Source organism: Lonchura striata, chromosome 5 (genome assembly GCF_046129695.1).
Source record: "Lonchura striata isolate bLonStr1 chromosome 5, bLonStr1.mat, whole genome shotgun sequence".
Taxonomy (NCBI): Eukaryota; Metazoa; Chordata; class Aves; order Passeriformes; family Estrildidae; genus Lonchura; species Lonchura striata.
This window is the reverse complement of record NC_134607.1, coordinates 72,550,967-72,567,345: the sequence shown is the minus strand read 5'-3', so window position 1 is coordinate 72,567,345 and position 16,379 is coordinate 72,550,967. Positions and strand designations below refer to the sequence as shown.

Sequence of the window (16,379 nt, the reverse complement as noted above, 5' to 3'; positions counted from 1 at the left end):
AATTCTAAATAACTATATATTACATTATAAGTTTAATTATAATATTATATATTCATTATTTTATACGTAACACATTTTTATGGCACAGGTCACATCTGATAGGGTTATCGGAAGGTATTTTTATTGTTATATATTAATTATTATATAGATATTACATTTAATAATCAATATTATAACATTAATTATTTATACCTATATATTATATGATAAGAATTAATTATATTATAAATTCATTATTATTTATTATTTTTTATTTCATTATTTTATATATAACATCATAATACATAATATAAGCAATGTATTTAATAATATAATTAATGATATAAATAAGAACAAATTATTTAATTCAATTAATATAAATATTTATGATTTATTGTTATTTAATAATAGAAAGAATAATATGACGATTTAGTAATACAGTAATATTTCTATAAAAGAAACATATAATATTTCATACGATATAATTATTAATATGTATATTAGGATATTATTCTTGTCAGGTCTAATTGTAATTAACAACACGCTCCGCTGAGTTCTTTGGTATTTTGCAAATTTCTTTAAGTTTCTTTATTTTTTGGTCCATTTCCACCCCTTTTCCCTCATTGTCATGAACAGATCTCTGGTTATTACAGGAGCAGCCTCTTTTCCACCCGGGAAGAATTGTTATTAACCGAATTTTAATAATAATAATAATAATAATAATAATAATAATAATAATAATAATAATAATAATAATAATAATAATAATGGTCAGTTAATAATATGAAGCCACATAATAATAATAACAATAACAACAATTATAACAATAAAATAAAATTAATAATATGAAAAGTCAGTTAGCAATATGAAAAGTCAGTTAATAATATGAAGTCACATAATAATAACAATAATAACAATAAAATTAATAATATGAAAAGTCAGTTAATAATAATATGAAAAGTAAGTTAGTAATATGAAGTCACATAATAATAACAAGAATAACAATAATAACAATAACAATAAAATTAACGATATGAAAAGTCAGTTAGTAATATGAAAAGTCAGTTAATAATAATATGAAAAGTCAGTTAATGATAATATAAAAAGTCAATTAATAATATGAAGTCACATAATAATAATAACAATAATAACAATAATATCAATAACAACAATAACAACAATAACAACAATAATAACAATAAAAACAATAACAATAAAATTAATAATATGAAAAGTCAGTTAATAATAATATGAGAAGTCAATTAATAATAATATGAAAAGTCAGTAATATGAAGTCACATAATAATAATAACAATAATAACAATAACAATAAAATTAATATTATGAAAAGTCAGTTAATAATATGAAAAGTCACCTTTGGGATTTCACCTTTGGGATTTCACCTTTGGGATTTTATCTTTGGGATTTCACCTTTGGGATTTTATCTTTGGGATTTCACCTTTTGGGATTTCACCTTTGGGATTTTATCTTTGGGATTTCACCTTTTGGGATTTCACCTTTGGGATTTTATCTTTGGGATTTTATCTTTGGGATTTCACCTTTGGGATTTTATCTTTAGGATTTCACCTTTTGGGATTTCAGCTTTTGGGATTTTATCTTTGGGATTTTATCTTTGGGATTTCTCCTTTGGGATTTCACCTTTGGGATTTCACCTTTGGGATTTTATCTTTGGGATTTCACCTTTGGGATTTCACATTTGGGATTTCACCTTTGGGATTTTATCTTTGGGATTTTATCTTTGGGATTTCACCTTTTGGGATTTTATCTTTGGAATTTCACCTTTGGGATTTTATCTTTGGGATTTTATCTTTGGGATTTCACCTTTGGGATTTTATCTTTGGGATTTCACCTTTGGGATTTTATCTTTGGGATTTTATCTTTGGGATTTTATCTTTGGGATTTCACCTTTGGGATTTTATCTTTGGGATTTCACCTTTTCTAATGTTTTCTGTGTATAATTTCTCCTGTCCGGTTCCTGTTGCCGCTGTCCCGGTGCCCGGTGCCCAGTCCCGGTGCCCGGTGCCGGTCCCGCTTTACCCTTTATAATTTTTAATTTATACAATTGTTTCCTTTTACCACGTTTACCTTTTAGGATTTTATCTATTTTAATTTTTATAATGTTTAATGTGTATAATTTCCCCTGTCTGGTTCCCGTTGCCGCTGTCCCATTGTCCCGGTGTCTCGGTGCCCGGTGTCCCAGTCTCTCTTTACATTTTATAATTTTAAATGTATACAATTGTTTCCTTTTACCACATTTACCTTTTAGGATTTTATCTATTTTTATTTTACCTTTTCTAATGTTTTCTGTGTATAATTTCTCCTGTCCGGTTCCTGTTGCCGCTGTCCCGGTGCCCGGTGCCCAGTCCCGGTGCCCGGTGCCGGTCCAGCTTTACCCTTTATAATCTTAAATGTATAGAATTGTTTCCTTTTACCACATTTACCTTTTAGGATTTTATCTATTTTTATTTTACCCTTTCTAATGTTTACCGTGTATCATTTCCCCTGTCCCGCTGTCCCGCTGTCCCGCTGTCCTGGTGCCGGTGCCCGGTGCCGGTGCCGGTGCCGGTGCCGCAGATCGCCACGGCGCGGAAGCTCACGGTTCACCTGCGGCCCCCGGCCAGCTGTGACCTGGAGGTGACGCTGCAGGGAATCAAACTCGTCCTCGGCCTCACCGACTGCGGCCCCGACACAGAGGTGGCACCGGGAGAGAGGGGGCACCGGGACCGGGACCGGGAGAGAGGGGGCACCGGGAGAGAGGGGGCACCGGGAGAGAGGGGGCACCGGGAGAGAGGGGCACCGGGAGAGAGGGGGCACCGGGGGAGAGGGGGCACCGGGAGAGAGGGGGCACCGGGAGAGAGGGGGCACCGGGAGAGAGGGGCACCGGGAGAGAGGGGCACCGGGAGAGAGGGGGCACCGGGGGAGAGGGGGCACCGGGAGAGAGGGGGCACCGGGAGAGAGGGGCACCGGGAGAGAGGGGGCACCGGGAGAGAGGGGCACCGGGAGAGAGGGGGCACCGGGTGAGAGGGGGCACCGGGAGAGAGCTGGGCACCGGGAGAGAGGGGCACCGGGACCGGGACTGGGACAGGGACGGGCACCAGGAGGGGACAGGAGAAGGTTTGGGGTGACCAGGAGGGGACACGAGGTTTGGGGGGACATGGAGGGGACAGGAGATGTTCTGAGGGGATGAGGAGGGGACAGGAGAAACTTTGGGGTGACCAGGAGGGGATGGAAGGGGAATGGGGGTGACCAGGAGGGGACAGGAGAAGGTTTGGGGGTGACCAGGAGGGGACAGGAGAAGGTTTGGGGGCGACCATTATGTGATGAGGGGTGCAGGGATGTGGTTTTGGGGAGCAAAAAGGAGATTTGGGGGTGACCAGGAGGGGAGGAATGTGGGGGGCTGAGTTTGGGGGTGACCACAGGAGGGAGGGGAGAAGGTTTGGGGGTGACCACGAGGTGCGGGGTGCAAGGGTCTGGGTTTGGGGGGTGAGGAGGAGGTGGGGGGCTCAGGGTCTGGGTTTGGGGGTGCCCAGAGAAGATGAATGTGGGGGTGTGTTTGGGGGGCTCAGGGTCTGGGTTTGGGGGTGCCCAGGACAGGCAGGATGTGGGGTGTGTTTGGGGGGCTCAGTGTCTGGGTTTGGGGGTGCCCAGGAGGTGAGGGGCTCAGGGTCTGGGTTTGGGGGGTGAGGAGGAGGTGGGAGGCTCAGGGTCTGGGTTTGGGGGTGCCCAGAGAAGATGAATGTGGGGGTGTGTTTGGGGGGCTCGGGGGTCTGCGTTTGGGGGTGCCCAGAGAGGATGAATGTGGGGGTGTGTTTGGGGGGCTCAGGGTCTGGGTTTGGGGGTGCCCAGGACAGGAGGGATGTGGGGTGTGTTTGGGGGGCTCAGGGTTTGGGTTTGGGGGTGCCCAGGACAGGCAGGATGTGGGGTGTGTTTGGGGGGCTCAGTGTCTGGGTTTGGGGGTGCCCAGGAGGTGAGTGGAGCGGATTCGGAGGTGCCCAGCAGGTGCAGGGCACGGGGCTGTGGGTCTGGGGGCCGATGCTGGTGGGGGGCAGAGATTTTGGGGGGCTCCGGACCCCCAGAGCTGACCCGGCCCCTGCTGCGCCCCCGGCCCGCCGCAGTTCGAGCGCTGCAGCCACTTCTTCCAGATGAAGAACATCTCCTTCTGCGGGTGCCACCCCCGGAACAGCTGGTGAGCCCCGGGGGCACCCCCACTCTGCCCCCCGAGACACCCCCACCCCATCCAGGGGCACCCTGAGACACCCCCACCCCACCCGGGGCACCCTGAGACACCCCCACCCCACCCGGGGCACCCCGAGACACCCCCACCCCACCCGGGGCACCCCGAGACACCCTCACCCCACCCGGGGCACCCTGGGACACCCCCACCCCATCCCGGGGCACCCCAAAGGACCCTCACCCCACCCGGGGCACCCTGAGACACCCCCACCCCACCCAGGGCACCCCCGCTCTGCCCCCCGAGACATCCCCACCCCATCCCGGGGCACCCTGAGACACCCCCACCCCATCCTGGGGCACCCCGAGACACCCCCACCCCATCCTGGGGCACCCTGAGACAACCCCACCCCACCCGGGGCACCCCTGCTCTGCCCAGGGGTGCCCCAAGACACCTCCACCTCATCCCAGGGCATCCAAAGCGACCCTCACCCCATCCCGGGGCACCCTGAGACACCCTCACCCCATCCCGGGGCGCCCCAAAGGAACCCTCACCCAATTCAGGGGCACCCCAAAGGATCCCTGCCCCATCCAGGGGCACCCCAAGGGACACCCAACCCACCCAGGGACACCCCAAGTGACCCCAAGCCCACCCAGGGGCACCCCAAGACACCCCCACCCTGCCAGGGACACCCCAAGGGACCCTCACCCCATTCCGGGGCACCCCGAAGGATCCCAGCCCCATCCCGGGACACCCCAAGAGACCCTCATCCCATCCAGGGACACCCCAAGGGACCCCCAGCCCACCCAGGGGTACCCCAAGAGATTCCTGTCCCATCCTGGACCACCCCAAGGGACCCTCACCCAATTCAGGGGCACCCCAAAGGACCCTCACCCCATCCAGAGACACCCCAAGCGACCCTCACCCCATCCAGGAGCACCCCAAGGGACCCTCACCCCATCCAGGGGCACCCCAAGGGACCCTCACCCCATCCAGGAGCACCCCAAGGGACCCTCACCCAATTCAGGAACACCCCAAGGGACCCCCACCCTATCCAGGGACACCCCAAGGGACCCCCAGCCCACCCAGGGACACCCCAAGAGACCCCCACCCCACCCAGGGGCACCCCAAGAGACCCCCACCCCACCCAGGGGCACCCCAAGGGACCCTCACCCAATTCAGGAACACCCCAAGGGACCCTCACCCCATCCAGGGGCACCCCAAAGGACCCTCACTCCACCCAGGGGCACCCCGAGACACCCCCACCCCATCCCAGGGCACCCCAAAGGATCCCAGCCCCATCCCAGGACACCCCAGTGGAACCCTCACCCAATTCAGGAACACGCCAAGGGACCCCCAGCCCACCCAGGGGCACCCCAAGGGACCCCAAGCCCATCCAGGGGCACCCCAAGACACCCCCAACCCACCCAGGGGCACCCCAAAGGACCCTCACCCCATCCCGGGGCACCCGAAGGGATACCCCCCACCCTGCCAGGGACACCCCAAGGGACCCTCACCCCATTCCGGGGCACCCTGAAGGATCCCAACCCCATCCCGGGACACCCCAAGTGACCCCCAGCCCACCCAGGGGTACCCCAAGAGATTCCTGTCCCATCCTGGACCACCCCAAGGGACCCTCACCCAATTCAGGGGCACCCCAAGTGACCCTCACCCCATCCAGGAGCACCCCAAGGGACACCCCCACTCTGCCAGGGGCACCCCAAGGGACTCTCATCCCATCCAGGGGTACCCCAAAGGAACCCCACCCCATCCTGGGCCACCCCAAGGGACCCCCACCCTGCCAGGAGCACCCCAAGTGACCCCCAGCCCACTTAAGGACACCCCAAGGGACCCCCACCCCATCCTGGGCCACCCCAAGGGACCCCCAGCCCATCCAGGGACACCCCAAGTGACCCCCAGCCCACTTAAGGACACCCCAAGGGACCCCCAGCCCACCCAGGGACACCCCAAGGGACCCCCAGCCCACCCAGGGACACCCCAAGGGACCCCCAGCCCACCCAGGGTGCCACCCCGGTGTCCCCTGCGCCCCCGGGGTGCCGTGGGTGGCTCTGGGGGCGCCCCCTGGCAGCGCCCGCCCGGGGCAGTTTTGGGGTGCCCCCTGATCCCCCCCCCCGCAGCTATTTCGGGTTCATCACCAAGCACCCGGTGCTGAGCCGCTTCGCCTGCCACGTCTTCGTGTCACAGGAGTCCATGAGACACGTGGCCGAGAGCGTCGGGTACGAGGGACACGGGACACGGGACACGGGACACGGGACACGGGACACGGGACACAGGGACACGGGACATGGGGACACCGGGATATGGGGACATGGGACACGGGAATGACACCAGGAAATGGAGGGGACACCGAGACATGGGGACACGGGGGACATGGGGACACCGGGACACGGGGACACTGAGACATGGGGGGGACACCGGGACACGGGACACGGGACATGGGGACACCGGGACACGGGACACGGGACATGGGGACACTGGGACATGGGGGGGACACTGGGACACGGGACACGGGACATGGGGGAGACACCGGGACATGGGGACACTGGGACACTGGGACACGGGACACGGGACATGGGGACATGGGGACACGGGAGGGACACGGGGACATGTGGGGTATGGGGTGGCACAGGGGGCATGGGGGGCAGGGCACGGGGGTATTGGGGCTGGAGATTTGGGGGGTCTGAGTGCCCGGGATTGGGGTGCCAGGGATTGGGGTGCCAGGGGATTGGGGTGCCAGGAGATTGGGGTGCCAGGGGATTGGGGTGCCAGGGATCGGGGGTGTCAGGGATTGGGGTGCCAGGGATTGGGGTGCCAGGGATTGGGGGTGCCAGGGATTGGGGTGCCAGGGATTGGGGGTGTCAGGGATTGGGGTGCCAGGGGATTGGGGTGCCGGGGATTGGGGTGCCAGGGATTGGAGTGCCAGGGGATCGGGGTGTCAGGGGATTGGGGTGCCAGGGATTGGGGTGCCAGGGACTGGGGTGCCAGGGATTGGGGTGCCAGGGATTGGGGGTGTCAGGGATTGGGGTGCCAGGGATTGGGGTGTCAGGGATCGGAGTGCCAGGGATTGGGGTGCCAGGGGATCGGGGTGTCAGGGGATCGGGGTGCCAGGGGATTAGGGTGCCAGGGATTGGGGTGCCAGGGATTGGGGTGCCAGGGATTGGGGGTGTCAGGGATTGGGGTGCCAGGGATTGGGGTGTCAGGGATCGGGGTGCCAGGGATCGGGGTGCCAGGGATCGGAGTGCCAGGGATTGGGGTGCCAGGGATCGGAGTGCCAGGGATTGGGGTGCCAGGGGATCGGGGTGTCAGGGGATCGGGGTGCCAGGGGATTAGGGTGCCAGGGATTGGGGTGCCAGGGATTGGGGTGCCAGGGATTGGGGGTGTCAGGGATCGGGGTGTCAGGGGATCGGGGTGCCAGGGATTGGGGTGCCAGGGATTGGGGTGCCAGGGATTGGGGTGCCAGGGATCGGGGTGCCAGGGATCGGGCTCTGGGGGCAGCGTTATGGGGTGCAGGGGTCTGGCAGTGCTGGGCCGGGGTCAGGGGGTGCGGAGGTTTGGGGTGCTGAAGGCTGGGCACTGGGGCTCTGGGTGCCAGCGGCCTGGGGGGGCTGTGGGTGGGGCTGTGCCAGAATTGGGGGGTCTGTGGGTGGGGCTGTGCCAGGTTTGGGGTCTGGGGGGGCTGTGCCAGGTTTGGGGTCTGGGGGTGCTGTGGGTCTGGCTGTGCCAGAATTGGGGGGTCTGTGGGTGGGGCTGTGCCAGGTTTGGGGTCTGGGGGTCTGTGCCAGGTTTGGGGGTCTGGGGGTGCTGTGGGTCGGGCTGTGCCAGGTTTGGGGTCTGGGGGTCGGCCTGTGCCAGGGTTGGGGTCTGGGGGTGCTGTGGGTCTGGCTGTGCCAGGTTTGGGGTTTTGGGGGGGCTGTGCCAGGTTTGGGGGCTGTGGATCTTTCTGTGCCAGGTTTGGGGTCTGGGGGGGCTGTGGGTCGGGCTGTGCCAGGTTTGGGGTCTGGGGGTGCTGTGCCAGAATTGGGGGGTCTGTGGGTGGGGCTGTGCCAGGTTTGGGGGGCTGTGGGTCTGCCTGTGCCAGGTTTGGGGTTTTGGGGGTGCTGTGGGTCAGGCTGTGCCAGAATTGGGGGGCTGTGGGTCGGGCTGTGCCAGGTTTGGGGTTTTGGGGGTGCTGTGGGTCAGGCTGTGCCAGAATTGGGGGGTCTGTGGGTGGGGCTGTGCCAGGTTTGGGGGGCTGTGGGTCTGGCTGTGCCAGGTTTGGGGTCTGGGGGTGCTGTGCCAGAATTGGGGGGTCTGTGGGTGGGGCTGTGCCAGGTTTGGGGGGCTGTGGGTCGGGCTGTGCCAGGTTTGGGGTTTTGGGGACTGTGGATCTTTCTGTGCCAGGTTTGGGGGGGCTGTGGGTACCAGCTCGGGGGTAGCAGCCCCGCTGCGGGGTCTCCGTGGGTCTGGGGGTGCCAGGCTCCGTGCCCCCTGCCCTCGCTGAGCCCCCCGTGCCCACGGCTCCCCCCAGCCGAGCGTTTCAGGAATATTACCAGGAGCACCTGGAGTACGCCTGCCCCACAGAGGACATCTACCTGGAGTAGGGTCCTGCCACCCGGCACGCGGCCACCCCGGGGACTTGGGGCCACCCCGGGACTCAGGGCCACCCCGGGGACTCGGGGTCACCCCAGGGATTCGGTGTCACCCCCGGGACTTGGGGCCACCCCAGGGATTCGGTGTCACCCCCGGGATTTGGTGTCACCCCCGGGACTCGGGGCCACCCCCGGGATTCGGTGTCACCCCCGGGATTCGATGTCATCCCCGGGATTCGGTGTCACCCCCGGGATTCGATGTCATCCCCGGGATTCGGGGCCACCCCCGGGATTCGGTGTCACCCCCGGGATTTGGTGTCACCCCCAGAGACTCTCTGAATGACCCCAGGGACTCTGTGTCACCCCCAGGGACTTGGTGTGACCCCCGGGGACTTGGGGTCACCCAGCCAGGGATTCTGTGTCACCCCCAGGGATTCTGTCACCCCCAGGGATTCTGTCACCCCCAGGGATCCTGTGTCACCCTTAGGGACTCGGTGTCACCCCAGGGACTCGGTGTCACCCCAGAGACTCTCTGGGTCACCCACAGGGACTCAGTGTCACCCCAGAGACTTGGTGTCACCCATGGGGACTGTGTCACCCCAGGGACTCTCTGTGTGACCCCAGGGACTCAGTGTCACCCCAGAGACTCTCTGTCACCCCAGGGACTCAGTGTCACCCCAGGGACTCCGTGTGTGACCCCAGAGGCTCTGTCCCCCCCCACGCCCCCTCCCCACCCCCCGGGGGTGCGGGGGTCCCCTCGGGGGGTGACACAGCCCAGCGGGGGGGGTGACACGGCCCGAGCAGCCCCCCCTGCATGAGCACGGCCAGCCCGGGGGGCAGCGGGCCCGCGGCTTCGGGGACACCGGGGGGACACCGGGGGGACACCGGGGGGACACCGGAGGGAGGGGGGGCACCCCCAAACCCGCGCCGCCCCCCCAAAAGGAACGGGGATCCCCCAGAGCCGCCCCCCCACGCCCCCCATCACCCCGGGTGTGCTGCCCCTCGTGTCGGTGTCCCCGGCTGTCCCCCCCGCCACCGAGCCCGGGCCCCGGGGGGGTCCCGGGGCCGCCCCCTCCTCACTGCTGTGCCTGGTGGTCCCTCGCTTCGGCCCTGTCGCCCAGCGCTATCGTGACTATATCGCCACCCGCTCGATGTCCCGGTATTTATCTGTACTCGGCAGGCAGAGGAGCCCCGAGGCGCTGTGCCAGCCCGGCTGTCCCCACGCCGCTGTCACCCACTTGGTCTTTCAATAAAATATATGCTTGGTGTGAGCTGGGGACACCGCGGGGACGGGGGGACAGGGGACAGGGGTGGGGACACCGCGGGGACAGGGGTGGGACAGGGGTGGGGACACTGCGGGGACAGGGGTGGGACAGGGGTGGGGACACTGCGGGGACAGGGAGGACAGGGGTGGGGACACTGCTGGGGACAGGGGTGGGACAGGGATGGGGACATTGCGGGGACACGGAGGACAGGGGTCGGGACACTGCGGGGACGGGGGTGGGACAGGGACAGGGGTGGGGACACTGCTGGGACAGGGGTGGGACAGGGTGGGACAGGGGTGGGGACAGGGTTGGGAACACTGCGGGGACAGGGGTGGGACAGGGGTGGGGACATTGTGGAGACAGGGGTGGGGACACTGCTGGGGACAGGGGTGGGACAAGGGTGGGACAGGAATGAGGACAAGGGTGGGACAGGGATGGGGACAGGGTGGGACAGGGTTGGGGACATTGCGGAGACAGGGGTGAGGACACTGCGGGGACAGGGTGGGGACACTGCTGGGACAGGGGTGGGACAGGGGTGGAACAGGGATGAGGACAGGGGTGGGACAGGGATGGGGACACTGCTGGGGACAGGGGTGGGACAGGGGTCGGGACACTGCGTGGACAGGGTGGGACAGGGTTGGGAACACTGCGGGGACAGGGTGGGACATGCTGGGGACACTGCTGGGGACACTATTGGGGACAGGGGTGGGACAGGGTGGGACATGCTGGGGACACTGCTGGGGACAGTGCCGGTGCCCTGCTCAGTGCCGTGTTGGGGACAATGTTGGGGCACTGGTGGGACATGCTGGGGACACTTCTGGGGACAATGTTGGGGCACAGCGTTTGGGACAACGCTGGGGCAGTGCTGGGGGTGGGGACACTGCTGGGACAGTGTTGGGACATTGCTGGGGACATCCGGGGCGAGGTGGGGCACCCAGGTGAGTTGGGGACACCCAGACAAGTGGGGACCCCCAGCCCCTTCCCTGTCCCTTTGTCCCTTGGCCGTGCCCCTCAAGTGTCCCCCCTGGCCCTGGGGACACCAGCGGGTGGCCGGGACCTGCTGGAGGTGTGACACCGGGGACAGCGGCATCGTGCCGTTGGTGTGGCACCTGTGGGAGCCAGGGCACCCCAAAACTCAGCCAGGAACACCCCAAAACTCACCCAGGAGCAGCCCAAAACTCACCCAGGAACACCCCAAAACTCAGCCAGGGACACCCCAAAACTCAGCCAGAAAAAGCCCAAAACTAATCCAGGAACAGCCCAAATCTCATTCAGGAACATCCCAAATCTCACTCAAGGAAACCCCAAAATTCAGCCAAGGATACTCCAAAGTTCATCCAAGAATATCCCACTATTCAGCAGGGAACATCCCAAAATTCAACGGAAACACCCCAAAAATTCAACCGGGGACAGCCCAAAATTCAACCAGGAGCACCCCAATACTCCCCCAGGAACACCCCTAAAGTCATCTGGCACACCTCAGATTTCAGCCAGGAAGATCCCAAAATTCAGCCAGGGACACCCCAAAATTCAGCCGGGGACACCCCAAAATTCAACCGGGGACACCCCAAAATCCAGTAGGGAACACCCCAAAATTCAACCGGGGACACCCCAAAATTCAGCCGGGAACACCCCAAAATTCAGCCGGGAACTTCCCAAAATTCCACTCGGAACACCCCAAAATTCAACCAGGGACACCCCAAATTTCACCCACGGGGGCTCTGTCCCTTGGGGGCTCCCGTTGTTCCCCCTCATTCCCCCTTGGCCGGGACCACCGCGGCACCCGAGCGACCACAGGACCAGGCGGAGCTTTCTTATAAATTTATTACATAATAATAATAATAATTAATAATAATAATATAATATAAGAAACATAGATCTCTGTGGGGGATGTGTATCACAACGTCAAGGGCGGGAGGCGAATGGCCGCACCTCCGTGACTCCGGAGAAGGAGAAAGCTCCTCCGAAAATCCATACAAAATTAAGGGTGAAGTCAAACTGACCCTGGGAAATTAAAAACGGAACGAAAACCCACAGGTGAGTCCGGCTGGGGGGACGGAACCGAGAGTGTGGCGGGGCCGGGCTGTGCACATGCAGCGGGCGTGAGGGCGTGGCACATGCATGGGCGGCGGGCGCGTGGCCGGACGGCCGGACGGCGGCCCCGCCACGGACGGGGCCGGCGAGGCCGGTGCCCCCCGGGAGCCGAGTGACCCCAGGGGGTTCTGCTCTTCGTCACGGTCGCGGCTACGGACGGGCGGATGGAGGGGGGCGATGGCGCCGGGCTGGACAACGGAAAAATATCGACAGCTCGGGGTTGGGGGGGGGAAAAAAAAATCCCCCTTCGGAAGCGGGGGGGGAAAAGAAAAGTGTCTCCCTTTGTACAGCGGAAAAACCCGAGTGGTGGAGAAGCCATGGGAGGAATCACAGTTACCGCCGCGGCCCGGGGGCGGCGTGGCCGGGGGGCGGCACGGCCGAGGGGTTGGCGTGGCCGAGCCGTGGTCGAGGGGTCGGCGTGGCCGAGAGGCCAAGCGGTGGTCGAAGGGTCAGCGCGGCCGAAGAGCTGGCGTGGCCGAGCTTTTGGCGTGGCCGAGCTTTTGGCGTGGCCGAGGGGCCGGCGCGGCCGAGGGGTGGTCAAGGGCTTGGCATGGCTGATGGGTTGGCGTGGCCGAGGGGTCGGCACGGCCGGTGGGTTTGCCTGGCAAAGGGATGGTGAAGCTCTTGGCGTGGCCGATGGCTTGGCACGGCCAAGGGGTCAACGCGGCCACTGGATTGGCACGGCCGAGGGGTTGGCGTGGCCGAGGGGTGGTCAAGGGCTTGGCACGGCCAATGGATTGGCACGGCCGAGGGGTTGGCGTAGCCGAGGGGCGCAAAGGGTCGGCACGGCCGATGGGTTGGCACGGCCAAGGGATCAACACGGCCAATGGATTGGCACGGCCAATGGGTTGGCGTGGCCAAAGGATCAACATGGCCGAAGGGTTGGCACGGCCAAAGGGCCAAGGGGTGGTCAAGGGGTCGGCACGGCCGAGGGGCTGGCATGGCCGAAAGATTGGCACGGCCAAAGGGCTGAGGCGCGGTCAGGGCCTTGGCACAGCCAATGGATTGGCGTGGCCGAGGGGTCAGCATGGCCGATGGGTTGGCGCGGCCAAGGGGCCAAGGGGTGGTCAAGGGGTCGGCACGGCCGATGGGTTGGCGTGGCCGAGGGCTTGGCATGGCCAAGGGCGCTCAAAGGGTCAGCATGGCTGGGGGTCAGTGTGGCTGGGGGTCAGTGTGGCTGGGGGTCAGTGTGGCTGGGGGTCAGTGTGGCTCAGGTGTCCATGGTCTGAGGACTGACCAAGAGTTTGGCACGGCCAGTGGCTTGGCATGGCCAAGGGGTCAGTGTGGTCAAGGGGCCAGCCTGGCCAATGGGTTGGCGTGGCCAAAGCACGGCCAGGGTGTTGGCACGGCCAGTGGGTTGGCATGGCCAAGGGGTCGGCGTGGTCAAGGGGCCAGCCTGGCCAATGGGTTGGCGTGGCCAAAGGACGGCTGAGGGGTTGGCACAGCCAATGGCTTGGTGTGGCCGAGGGGTCGGTGTAGCCAAGGGGTCAATGTGGCTGAGGGGTCAGTGCGACCCCGGGATTGGCATGGCCGAGGGGTCGGTGTGGCCGAGGGGTCGGTGTAGCCGAGGGGTCGGCACAGCCGATGGGTTGGCGTGGCCGAGGGGTTGGTGTGGCCCCAGGATTGGCATGGTCGAGGGGTCAGTGTGTCCAAGGGGTCGGTGTGGCCGAGGGGTCGGTGTGACCCCAGGATTGGCATGGCCGAGGGGTTGGCGTGGCCAAAGGTTTGGCATGGCCGATGCGTCGTTGTGACCGAGGGGTCGGTGGGACCCGGGGGTTGGCAGAGCCGGGGGGTGACCGAGGGGTCAGCACGGCCGAGGGGTTGGTGTGGCCAAGGGGTCACCGGGACCGGGGTCAGCACGGCCGAGGGGTTGGCGTGGCCAAGGGGTCACCGGGACCGGGGTCAGCGCGGCCGATGGGTTGGCGTGGCCGAGGGGTCACTGGGACTGGGGTCAGCACGGCCGAGGGGTTGGTGTGGCCAAGGGGTCACCGGGACCGGGGTCAGCACGGCCGAGGGGTTGGTGTGGCCAAGGGGTCACCGGGACCGGGGTCAGCGCGGCCGATGGGTTGGCGTGGCCGAGGGGTCACTGGGACCGGGGTCAGCTCGGCTGAGGGGTTGGCGTGGCCGAGGGGTCGGTGGGATCAGGGTCAGCGCGGCCGGGGGGCCGGGCCGGGGTCAGGGGTCACTGGGACCGGGGTCAGCGCGGCCGAGGGGCCGGGCCGGGGTCAGGGGTCACTGGGACCGGGGTCAGCGCGGCCGAGGGGCCGGGCCGGGGTCAGGGGTCAGCTGGGCTCCCGCTCTGCCTTCTCCCGGATGGCTTTTCCAAAGGCGAGGTGGCCCTGCCTCTGCGGATGTCCGGAGCGGGGACGGGAGCCGGGGACACCGGGAATCACCGGGAAGGGACGGCAGCGCTTCGGGAACGGCCACGGCACCGGACCGTGGCCGAGGGGCACCGCGGGGGTGACCCCGGAGCCGGTGGCACCGCCGGGCACGGGCCGGGGGTGCAGAGGGGGGACACGGGGGACACGGAGGGGACAGCGGGGGTCTGTGCTGGCAGCTGGAGGGGCCGCCCCAGGAGAAGCCAGTTCGCCCGGGGACCCTGATGGCCTTTTGGAAGTTCCTTGTCCAGTTCTGCCACATCCCCGGGGCAGCGCAGGGGACAGGGAATGGCAGGGGACAGGGATGGGCAGGGGACAGGGATGGGCAGGGGACAGGGATGGGCAGGGGACAGGGGTGGGCAGCGCAGGGGACAGGGTGGGCAATGTAGGGGGACAGGGATGGGAAATGAGGGGGACAGGGATGAGCGGGGCAGGGGACACGGGTGGGCAACGTAAGGGACAAGGGAGAGCAGGGCAGGGGACAGGGATGGGAAGAGGACGGGTCAGAGGGGGATAGGGGCAGGGGATAGGGGACAGGACAGGGACAAACAGGACAAAGGGACAGGGATTAATGGAATGTGGACGAGCGGGGCAGAGGACAGGATGAGTGACACGGGACAGGGAGAAACGGGACAAGGGGACAGGGATGAGTGACACAGGGGACAGGGATAAACGAGACAGGGATAAACAGGACAAGGACAGGGATGAGTGGCACGGGGGACAGGGATAAACGGGACAAGGATAAAAGGGACAGGAATAAAAGGGACAAAGGGACAGGAATAAAAGGGATAAGGGGACAGGAATAAAAGGGACAAGGGGACAGGGATGCGTGACACAGGGGACAGGGATAAACGGGACAGGGATAAACGGGACAGAGATAAACGGGACAGGGACAGGGATGAATGACACGGGGGGACAGGGATAAACAGGATAGGGATAAACGGGACAGGGACAGGGATGAATGACACGGGGGACAGGGATAAACAGGACAGGGATAAACGGGACAGGGGAAAGGTACGAATAGCACGGGGGACAGGGATAAACGGGACAGGGATAAATAAACGGGACAAGGGGACAGGGATGAGTGCCATGGGTGACAGGGATAAACGGGACAGGGGAAAGGTATGAATGGCACGGGGGACAGGGATAAACGGGACAGGGATAAACGGGACAGGGATAAATGGCACAGGGATAAACGGGACAGGGACAGGGATGAGTGGCACAGGGATAAACGGGACAGGGATAAACGGCACAGGGATAAACGGGACAGGGACAGGGATGAGTGGCACAGGGATAAACGGGACAGGGATAAACGGGACAGGGATAAACGGGACAGGGATAAACGGGACAGGGACAGGGATGAGTGGCACAGGGATAAACGGGACAGGGATAAATGGCACAGGGATAAAGGGGACAGGGACAGGGATGAGTGGCACAGGGATAAACGGGACAGGGATAAAGGGGACAGGGACAGGGATGAGTGGCACAGGGATGAGTGGCACAGGGATAAACGGGACAGGGATAAAGGGGACAGGGACAGGGATGAGTGGCACAGGGATGAGTGGCACAGGGATAAACGGGACAGGGATAAACGGGACAGGGATAAACGGGACAGGGACAGGGATGAGTGGCACAGGGATAAACGGGACAGGGATAAACGGCACAGGGATAAACGGGACAGGGATAAACGGGACAGGGATAAAGGGGACAGGGACAGGGATGAGTGGCACAGGGATAAACGGCACAGGGATAAACGGCACAGGGACAGCAGGGCGAGGAGGCTGCGGGGACACGGCGGGCAGCGCGGTGGCAGCCCCGGGCGCTCCCGGGACGGGCAGCGCGGGTGGAAGTCGCCTTCTCTGGCGTGGGGCCTGACTGGGAC

General features: G+C 60.6%; 1 protein-coding gene across 1 annotated transcript in view; it reads left to right on the top strand.

Moving 5' to 3' along the window:
- The window catches only part of MAPK8IP2 (mitogen-activated protein kinase 8 interacting protein 2), a 38,631-nt gene extending 29,782 nt beyond the window's left edge, over nucleotides 1–8,849 (top strand). Inside the window, exons 10-13 of the mRNA XM_077783166.1 lie at nucleotides 2,575–2,694; nucleotides 4,116–4,186; nucleotides 6,310–6,408; nucleotides 8,700–8,849. Coding sequence (XP_077639292.1) covers nucleotides 2,575–2,694; nucleotides 4,116–4,186; nucleotides 6,310–6,408; nucleotides 8,700–8,772 — 363 coding nt within the window. The 3' untranslated portion in view covers nucleotides 8,773–8,849. The remainder of the gene's footprint in view (nucleotides 1–2,574; nucleotides 2,695–4,115; nucleotides 4,187–6,309; nucleotides 6,409–8,699) is intronic.
- Nucleotides 8,850–16,379: the final 7,530 nt, after the last annotated feature.